The sequence below is a fragment of the Cervus canadensis genome, chromosome 27, assembly GCF_019320065.1.
Source record: "Cervus canadensis isolate Bull #8, Minnesota chromosome 27, ASM1932006v1, whole genome shotgun sequence".
Classification (NCBI taxonomy): domain Eukaryota; kingdom Metazoa; phylum Chordata; class Mammalia; order Artiodactyla; family Cervidae; genus Cervus; species Cervus canadensis.
This window is the reverse complement of record NC_057412.1, coordinates 4,034,041-4,044,496: the sequence shown is the minus strand read 5'-3', so window position 1 is coordinate 4,044,496 and position 10,456 is coordinate 4,034,041. Positions and strand designations below refer to the sequence as shown.

The 10,456-nt window shown below is 38.2% G+C and overlaps 1 protein-coding gene across 1 annotated transcript; it reads right to left on the bottom strand.

Annotated features, from left to right (window-relative positions):
- Positions 1 to 1,585: 1,585 nt before the first annotated feature.
- On the bottom strand, positions 1,586 to 2,199 carry LOC122428969 (keratin-associated protein 21-1). The gene has a single exon (XM_043449150.1). The coding sequence runs from the start codon at positions 2,166 to 2,168 to the stop codon at positions 1,896 to 1,898; it is 273 nt and encodes a 90-aa protein (XP_043305085.1). The 5' UTR covers positions 2,169 to 2,199; the 3' UTR covers positions 1,586 to 1,895.
- Positions 2,200 to 10,456: the final 8,257 nt, after the last annotated feature.

Genomic DNA, 10,456 nt, shown 5'->3' with positions numbered 1-10,456 from the left:
ATAATTTCTTTCAGAAATTTCCACAGTCGATGGCTATGGCATAGTCAGTAAAGCAGAAGTAGATGTTTTTCTGGAACTCTTTTGCTTTTTTGATGATCCAGCAGATGTTGGCAATTTCATCTCAGGTTCCTCTGTCTTTTCTAAATCCAGCTTGAACATCTGGACGTTCACGGTTTGCATATTGCTGAAACTTGGCTTGGAGAATTTTGAGCATTACTTTACTAGCATGTGAGATGAGTGCAGTTGTGCAGTTGTTTGAGCATTCTTTGGCATTGCCTTTCTTTAGGATTGTCATGAAAACTGACCTTTTGCAGTTCTGTGGCCACTACTGAGTTTTCCAAATTTGCTGGCATATTGAGTGCAGCACCTTCACAGAATCATGTTTCAGGATTTGAAATAGCTCAACTGGAATTCCATCACCTCTGCTAGCTTTGTTTGTAGTGATGCTTTCTAAGGCCCACTTGACTTCACATTCCAAGGTGTGTGGCTCTAGGTGAGTGATCACATTATCGTGATTATCTGGGTCATGAAGATCTTTTTTGTATTCTTCCCACCTCTTCTTAATATCTTCTGCTTCTGTTAGCTCCATACCATTTCTATCCTTTATTGAGCCCAACTTGCATGAAATAGTCCCTTAGTATCTCTAATTTTCTTGAAGAGATCTCTAGTCTTTCCCATTCTATTGTTTTCCTCTATTTCTTTGCACTGATCACTGAAGAAGACTTTCTTATCTCTCCTTGCTATTCTTTGGAACTCTGCATTCAAATGGGTTTATCTTTCCTTTTCTCCTTTGCTTTTCACTTCTCTTCTTTACACAGCTATTTGTAAGGCCTCCTCAGACAGCCATTTTACTTTTTTGCATCTCTTTTTCTTGGGGATGATCTTGATTCCTGTCTCCTGTACAATGTCACAAAGTCCATCCATAGTTCATCAGGCACTCTGGCCATCAGATCTAGTCCTTTAAATCTATGTCTCACATTCACTGTATATTTGTAAGGGATTTGATTTAGGTCATACCTGAATGGTTTAGTGGTTTTCCCCACTTTCTTCAACTGAAATCTGAATTTAGCAATAGAGGAGTTCATGATCTGAGCCACAGTCAGCTCCAAGTCTTATTTTTGATGACTGTATAGCGTTTCTCCATCTTTGCCTGCAAAGAATATACATTCCTTAGTTCTTTATTCTCAAGTGCCTAACACCCAACACTGCTCCCAATTTCTCATTACTTCTGGGAAGTATCCTTCTATCCCATTATTCCATCAGGAAGTCAGGTCATCTCTCCTCTACCTGGACTTTGTCATGGCCACTTGAATGTGTCATTCTGCCTCCACTCCGTTCTCGACATGATGAGATTTGCAAAGCTCGGTTCTCAAGTACTGTGAGATTTGTGCCTGGGTATGTGAGTGCCTGAGCATATGAGATACAAGAAATAGTTGGAGAAGGTATTATTTTTTGTGCAAATACGAGAAGAAATGCTTGTATTACATCAAAGAACTCAAGGTTCAAGCACTCTGTTAGCCTAGTCTTCGAAAGAGGCCATAGCACCTCAAGAAAGACTAATTCATAAGCAGTACACAGAGATTTGTTAGAAGCAATGAGCCATTTTTATTGAGAATGAGGGGTTATCCATGCTATAGAATATTAGGGTCATTAACACAGTCATAACAGAGACTCAGAGATTAAGGTAGTAGAGGCTAACATTTGGAAGAGTCAGATGATATCACCACTGAACTTCAGACCTCAAGGACGTCAATCGAAAAATGGGTAGTCGGAGGTCAAAGCCTCTGTCAGAAATGCAATTTCTTGCAAGTGCAAATCATGGGTACAGATCCTCGAAGCAGTATTATCTTTAGATTCCTCATTTCAGAAGCAAATTAGGCTAAGATGGTGATGTTCTAGCAGCAAGAAGAATAATATCTCCTGTAGCAAACTGGCCAGTAGCTGCTAGAGCCAGAGCCATATCCACAGCCATATCTGGTTCCATAACCACAGCCATAATAGGGGCTAAATCCACAGCCGTATCCTGTTCCATAGCCACAGCCGTATCCTGAGCCGTATCCACAGCCATATCTAGCTCCATATCCACAGCCATAGTAGGGGCTGAGTCCACAGCTATAGCTGTTTCCACAGCCATAGCCACAGGAGTTGCCATAGTAGTTACAACACATGTTGTCAAGGGAAGAGGATTCAGGTGGACTGTGAGAGGATGTTTCTGAAGTGTGTGTCTTCTCCTTCCCGTGGACCTTTATATACTGTCAGTAATTGGCAGAGCATACCATTCATTCCCTGACATAGACAACAAATATGGAAGCAACATTATGAGCCAGTCACGTCGCCACTGACAGTCAATAATGTTTGCTTAAAATAGTTCATTATTTTGGAGACTCCTGGTTTGTTTTAAGAGCTTCACTTTAATTTGTTCTGCTGACAAACTGTCTTAGGAGAATCTTGTGACCCAAAGCTGGTCATTTTCAAAACCTCCCATCATTTGACATATCTTATAAGACAAGCTTGTTGGGGAATGTCAGATAATTTTGCCTCCTTTTCTCTCTCATTTTCCCAAAATACCTGCTTCTGACCACAGGAAAAGGAATATTCCTGTCTCCTTTCCTGAATCATTGCAACTTCCTGTCCGTTTTCTCCTACTTTTCTGCACTCCTTACTCCTGCCTTGTCCAAATCTCCTCAAATCCTAAGAATCTGATCAGTATCTGATAATTCAAAATGAAGTCCATTCCCTGGAAGAGTGAATACTTACAGTTGTGGAGACAGTATACTATATGTGTTTTTTCTTATAGTTTCTTCTTCCATGCACCAGGCAATGGAAGGTCCTGTTCAAGTGGGGCAGCCCTCTTTTTCTCTCTCTCTTTTGTAGCTACCTGAGTATCACCATTGAGGAGACTTTAACAATTTAACCAACTTTATTTGGCTGAAGAATCAGAAGACCTCAGTTAGACCAGAAACTAATTTTTTCACATACAGCCTTATCAGAGTTTTGTGTTATGAGATGTTAGTCCATTCCCCTCATTCAATCATTCTTTCCTTCTTCTATCACTACTGTTCCTTACACATTTAGTTCAAATGCTAAAGGTAAGTAGGTCACTTTGATACTTACAGCAAAAGGCCATCTTCAGGTCCTAATACACTCATGACATCAAGTACCACAAAACTCAATTTTATCCTTATTCATATGTACATTAATCAGAAGTTTTCAACCTCCTATAAAAATGTTCATTGTGACTTTGAAATATATGTCTCCTTTCTTCTAAATAATCCTCTCTAACACACTTACCTTTTTGACATGTAAAAGAGGAAAATTAGTATCATTTCTTCTGCATTAACATTTTTCTTGCCACCAAATTTCTAGGCTTAAAGAAACTATTTGTACATCAAAACTCAGTTCTGTAATCAGCTCCTGTGAGATGCCTTTCCTCCATGTTATTGTCTGAACTGGATCATCCTCCTCTTGGCTTCTGGGGCTTCCCTGGTGGCTCACGAAAGAATCTGCCTGCAATGCAAGAGATGTAGGTTTAATCCCTGGGTCTTGAAGATCCCCTGGAGGAGGAAATGGCAACCCCCTCCAGTGTTCTTGCCTGGGAAATCCCAAGGACAGAGGAGCCTGGTGGGCTATATAGTCAATGGGGTTCAAAGAGTCTGACATGACCTAGCAACTAAGCCGCCACCACTGCTCTTGGCTCCTATGTACAGACACATGTCGGAGCACTTGTCAAAGTTTATTGAACCTAGGTCTTGCCTTACTAATTGAAATGTAACTTCATACCAAACTTTCAAACTTTCATGACCAAACATTCAGTCCAAAAAAAACTGTGTTGCTTTGTTTGTTTGTTTTTGTTTGCTTATCTTAGTTTCTAGATTTTATTTAAATCAACTTTTTTGAATCTAGTAGACTCCAAAACTTAGATTATTTTTCACTGTAACAGCCATGAAATCCAAAATGGAAGGGAGTATAAAGTCAAGAAGATCATTCTTTTCACTGGATATACTTGAATTTCAACAACAAAGGAATGAGTGGTGATTGAGTACTTCATTGAATGCCTTTAACAGGGATTTTCACAAGGCTGCCAACTTCAATTTTTGAGAAGTTTCATTATCAGACATTTTTCCTTCAGTTGAGAAATCATTCTACCGATTTTTCTGATATTGGTCACTGGTCTAATCTTAACACTCTGCTATGTTTCATCCCTAACCGTAAACATAAAGAACATATATTCCCATTCCATTTTTCTTATCCTTCAGTTTCTTACCTTTTCTGTCCGCCTTGAAATGCAAAACTATAAATTCTACTTGACAAATTCTCTGGTACAGACACTTTACTTTTCAATGACACAGCCAACACACCCTGTCTGGTCAATATCCCTGGATTATTGAAAAGCTCTTTTATCTTTATTGCATCATTTCTAACACCTTTCCATTCAGATCTCTGGATACTGGTTTAAAACAGTAAAGACAACTGCCATTCTGTGCATCCTCGAATAACCAGCTCTGAGGATAGTCCCTGATACATAATGTGGACTCTATATTCTTCCATAAAAATGGGTGAATCAAATCAAACATATATTCAAACATTGGAGAGCCATGTATACTCTACAAGACATTTGATTATATGCTTCAATTGCCTGAATACAAATTTCTTTTTCCTAAAATGAGGCCTAACTATTTTTACATAATTGTTTTCCTTATGTTTCATACAGATTTAGTGTTCCAGTTAGGAATTTTACTCAATAAATGCTATTCCCTTTATCTCACTTTCCTTTTTTTTTTTCCCCTCTTGGCTATATATATTTATTTTGTGATTATTATTTTAATCCATGTTATTTAAGTATGTACTTTGCAGAATCCAAACATAAATTTTAATTTTAAATAATTTTGCTTTGTTTTTTGTTTTTTTTGCAGTATTGAGGTGGACCTAGAAATTCTCATACTGAATGAAGTAAATCAGACAGGGAAAGACAAATATATGATATCCTTTTTTCAGATTTCTATGGAATCTAAAACTAATAGTACTAATGAACCTATTTATAAAACAGAAATAGAGTCACAGAAGTAGAAAACAAACATGGTTGCCAAGGGGTGGGGGGAAAAGGGAGAACAGAGGGGGATAAGCTGGGAGGTTGAGAATGACATATTCACACTACTATATATAAAATAGATAACTAATAAAAATCTACTGTATGGCACAGGGAGCTCTACCCAATATTCTGTAATGACCTATACAGGAATAGAATCTAACAAAGGAGTGGATACAGGTATACATATAGCTGATTCACTTTGCTGTGTAGCAGAAAACTAGCACAACATTGTAAGTCAACTATACTCCAATAAAAATTAAATGTATAAAATCTCATTTTTCTTATTCCATAGTTTTAAATTCTTGTCTAATAATAGCTTTAAAATACCCATATTTATTGGTACCGAAATCCTGATTTAACCTGAATTTAATGGCTTTGTAACGTAAAGCTGAATGTAATAGCTTTCTAATGTAAAGGAAGTCATTCTATGGCATAACACATATGTATACCCTAATTAAAAAAGCTTTTATGATGAGGAAGCAAAACCCCTCAGAATATAAATTACCTTCTTACTGTCCTTTTTGCACTCTGACCGAGCCATTTTGTATAGCAATTTATTACCCAAAATACAGTGTCAACATTATGTCAACATAATGGGCATGGAATCATGCATATTTTCATGTTCAGAAATTAAAGAATAACTTTATGTTATATTTTTAAAGCATATGTCTTAGGAACATGTTTATGCAAAAATTTGATATCAATACTTTTGAAACTCCACAGGAGTAAAAAGATCAGTCCATAGTAGAAAAATATTTTATTTCTAGGACTGTTTATTTTGATAACTTGAATTAAGTATCATCTTGCACTAAGACATTTTAGTCAAGATCAAAGACTTATTAAACAGTAGGTTTTAAATATCCATGTGAACTATGTTCTAAAGATTTCCTTAATTATGACTATATATGGGCTTTCCTGGTGGTTCAAATGGTAAAGAATCTGCATGCAATGCGGGAAATCGGATTTGATCCCTAGGTTGGGAAGAACCCCTGAAGAATGGAATGGTTACCCACTCCAGTATTCTTGCCTGGAGTATTCCATGGACAGAGGAGCCTGGCAGGCTACAGTCCAAGGGGTCGCAAAGAGTCAGACACAACTGAATAACTTTCACTTCACTTAATTTCATAGATTTCCTCCGTAGGGTATATTTTTTTCTATCTTCCAATCCCCCAAATCTCCTAGCCTACACTCTCATTAAATACTGAAAAGATTCCTTCTAATCAGTTCATCTCTATTGCATGTTGTAAAATGTCTTTATACACATTATCTCAAAACATTTTCACACCCTCTTAAAATAAATAGAGTGGGTACTTGACAAACAAGTGTTTGGAGGTATAAGCTGAGGCTCAGAATGATTAAGTCACTATCTTGAATGTCAGAGCCAAGTTTTTGTAGTCTTCTGCTAGTGAGCTCACTGCCATATGCTCCTCCTGACCAGGCCCTCTCCTGCTTATGGAAGAGGTATGGGCTGTGCTCTAAATAATCTGAAGAGAAAAAGGAAAGTCTGAGAGTTCCCCTCTAAGTCTGCTTAGTGATTACACACCTCCACTGGTGGTAATCAGTTCAGTTCAGTTCAGTCACTCAGTCATGTCAGATTCTTTGCAACTACATGGACCACAGCATACCAGGACTCCGTGTCCATCACCAACTCCCAGAGCTTGCTCAAACTCATGTCTATTGAGTCGCTGATGCCATCCAACCATCTCATCCTCTGTCATCCCCTTCTCCTCCCACCTTCAATCTTTCCCAGCATCAGGGACTTTTCCAAGGGGTCGGTTCTTCGCATCAGGTGGCCAAAGTATTGGAGTTTCAGCTTCAACATCAGTCCTTCCAATGAATAGTCAGGATTGATCTCCATTAGGATGGACTGGTTCGATCTCCTTGAAGTCAAAGGGACTCTCAAGAGTCTTTTTCCAACACCACAGTTCAAAAGCATCAATTCTTCAGCACTCAGCTTTCTTCATAGTGCAACTCTCACATCCATACATGACCACTGGAGAAACCATAGCCTTGACTAGATGAACCTTTTTTGGCAAAGTAATGTCTCTGCTTTTTAATATGTTGTCTAGGTTGGCCATAACTTTTCTTCCAAGAGGTAAGCATCTTTTAATTTCATGCCTGCAATCACCATCTGCAGTGATTTTGGAGTCCCAAAAAATAAAGTCCAACACTGTTTCCACTGTTTCCTCACCTATTTGCCATGAAGTGGTGGTCCAGATGCCATGATCTTAGTTTTCTGAATGTTGAGCTTGAAGCCAACTTTTTCACTCTCCTCTTTCACTTTCATTATGAGGCTTTTGAGTTCCTCTTCACTTTCTGCCGAAAGGGTGGTGTCATCTGCATATCTGAGGTTATTGATATTTCTCCTGGCAATCTTGATTCCAGCTTGTGGTTCTTCCAGCCCAGCGTTTCTCATGATGTACTCTGCATATAAGTTAAATAAGCAGGGTGACAATATACAGCTTTGACATACTCCTTTTTCTATTTGGAACCAGTCTGCTGTTCCATGTCCAATTCTAACTGTTGCTTCTTGACCTGCAAACAGATTTCTCAAGAGACAGGTCAGTTGGTCTGGTATTGCCATCTCTTTCAGAATTTTCCACAGTTTGTGGTGATCCACAAGTCAAAGACTTTGGCATAGTCAATGAAGCAGAAATAGATGGTTTTTTGGAACGTCTTGCTTTTTTGATAATCCAACAGATGCTGGCAATTTGATCTCTGGTTCCTCTGCCTTTTCTAAATCCAGCTTGAACATCTGGAAGTTCATGGTTCATATACTGTTGAAGCCTGGCTTGGAGAATTTTGATCATTACTTTACTAGTGTGTGAGATGAGGGCAATTGTGTGGTAGTTTGAGCATTCTTTAGCATTGCCTTTCTATGGGGTTGGAATGAACACCGACCTTTTCCAGTCCTTTTCCACTGTGAGGTGGTGGTAATAAATGCATGCAAAGACTTGTTGTCCCAATCCCCTATCTGACTGGCCAGTTCCTACTCAAGCCTCATGTCAAGTGCCCCATCTTCTCAGAACTCTTTCCTGACACTCACAACACTAATAACTTTCCATATTTTATAACTTTCATAACACATGGCTATAAAAACAATTGCTTCATTTCTATTTTTAATCTTACTTTGTTACTCCTATATAACGTTATGAACTCACTGAGAACTGGGCCCATTGGATGGATAGATGAGAGATACATACATACATACATACATACATACATACATACATACATGCATACATAAACTGCCCACATCTAACACCACAAGCTTTACCTCTCTTTCCTTAGCCTCTATATTGGTTAACAGCTTCTGCCTATACTGCTGAGTATCCAGAAGATCTGACATGATTTTATTTGAAGACAGAATGATTGAAAAATCCCACCAGCCATGATATTCTTCCTATTTTTCTATAATACTTTGCAGTGTGAAAATCTGACTCCCCCCTCCATCCACACTCCCTACTCCTGCAACAAATGCAGAAGGCACAAACCAGAGAAAGGGTACCCACCTTGACTTCCTTGTTTCCAGAGTCCCAACATCATTGTCTGTCAGGCAGGCTCAATACTGCTGAGTCAGTGCTGAGCTGTGTCTATACAGCTGTATCTGAGCTGCATCGATACCCCCAGTGGAAATCTCCAAGGCTGTAGCAGCTCAAGGCGCTTAGGAGGTGAAAGTGTCAATATAAGATGCATGTGGGTAGCCAGGGGGATGGTCTGCAAGACTGAGAGTTACCCACAGTCTCTGACCTTTAGATGTGCCATCAGTGTGGTGGGAAACACTGAAATCAACCTGCTCCATGATATAACAATTTGCTTCAGAAGAGCTCATTTTACTAGGCACTTCTAATTTAAGATATCTCTTTTTAATTTGCTCTTCCCTAGGGTTTTATCTAGTTGATAATAAGACTAGAATAACATTTTATTTTTCATAATCCCAGCTTTATTGAAAATTTGTCTCTCATGTGACTCATCTCCTTACAAAGACTAAAATAAGTGTTGAGTCCTCTAAATTCAGTGGCTTTGAAATCATCTGTGTGTATGTGTGCATATCTGTGTGTGTATGTGTGTGTGTGTATCTGTTGCATATGTGTGCATATGTTTATCCTTATTAGGCAAAGCTAATAAAATATGTTTATCCTTATTAGGCAAGACTAGTAAAATTATTATCATTTTCCACACTTTACATAAAATAATACTATTAGACTGAGGGTTTCTAACAAGCCAGAGAAACTGAGAGGGATTTTACTTGTTATTCCCTATATTTTTCCAGTGCTCATGCTCAGTTGTGTCCGACTCTTTGTGACCCTTTGGACTGTAACCTGCCAGGTTCCTCTGTCCTTGGGATTTTCCAGGTAAGAATATTGGAGTAGGTTACCATTTCCTTCTCCAAAGGATCTTCCCGGCCCAGGAATTGAAACTGTCTCCTGTGTCTCCTGCATTGTAGACACTTTTTACCCACTGAGCCACCGGGAAAGCAATTTTCATACAAATTGAAAGGTTACATTCTATTTACAGTTATTACAAAATATTGACTGAATTTCCCATGTTGTATAATACTCCCTTGAGCCTATCTTACACCCAATAGTTTGAGCTTTAAAAAAATAAATGACTTGGCCAGAATCACACAGCTGTGTAATGATAGAGATAAAATAGTCATTTGACTCCAAATTCCAGATGCATTTTTGACTTCAAGAAAAGGCAGAATTTAATAAATTGAACTCATTAAAAACATCAAAATGCCAATATTTGCCTTTTGTACATTGTCAACCTCCATGTCTTGTTTTTTTATAGAGCTTTTCTTGCATTTCACTTTGACCTTCATATGTTCATATAAACAAAATGCAAGTGGATAATTTTAACTATGTTTCTGTGAGTCCCAAGTACCTCTTCATGAACAAAGTACCATTATTGCTCATTCCTCCTGTCATACTGCTCTACACTTAGTCCCTTGAGGTCAGAATTGCTTATTCCTCTTCTACTGAAAAAGAGATAGGTAAAGACAGGTTTAAGAGAGAATTGATATGTCTGTTTACAAGTGCTTTAATTTGTGGATCTAAGTCTGTATAAAAGTATAACTTTAACCCTTACCATGTAAAATTAAGCCATAAACTCAAAGTCATCTTGAGATTTAGATTTCCATCATTATTGCTCATCACTACACCTCAGAAAAGTCCCCAATACACATGCAATCCTTTAAAATTCCATAATTCCACCCATATAGCTAATGCCCCCCTGCCTTCTCTCTAGGAGAGTTTGGAATGATGATATTTACTTGCACAAGTTTAATTGGATTCTTAGCTAGAGAGTCGTGAATCAAATCAATTCAATTTACCCAACATGCACTGAATACACACTGTTTATGAA

What these genes read in the sequence shown, in the direction of transcription:
- LOC122428969 (XM_043449150.1), bottom strand. Translation starts at nt 2,168, where the DNA reads ATGTGTTGTAACTACTATGGCAACTCCTGTGGCTATGGCTGTGGAAAC.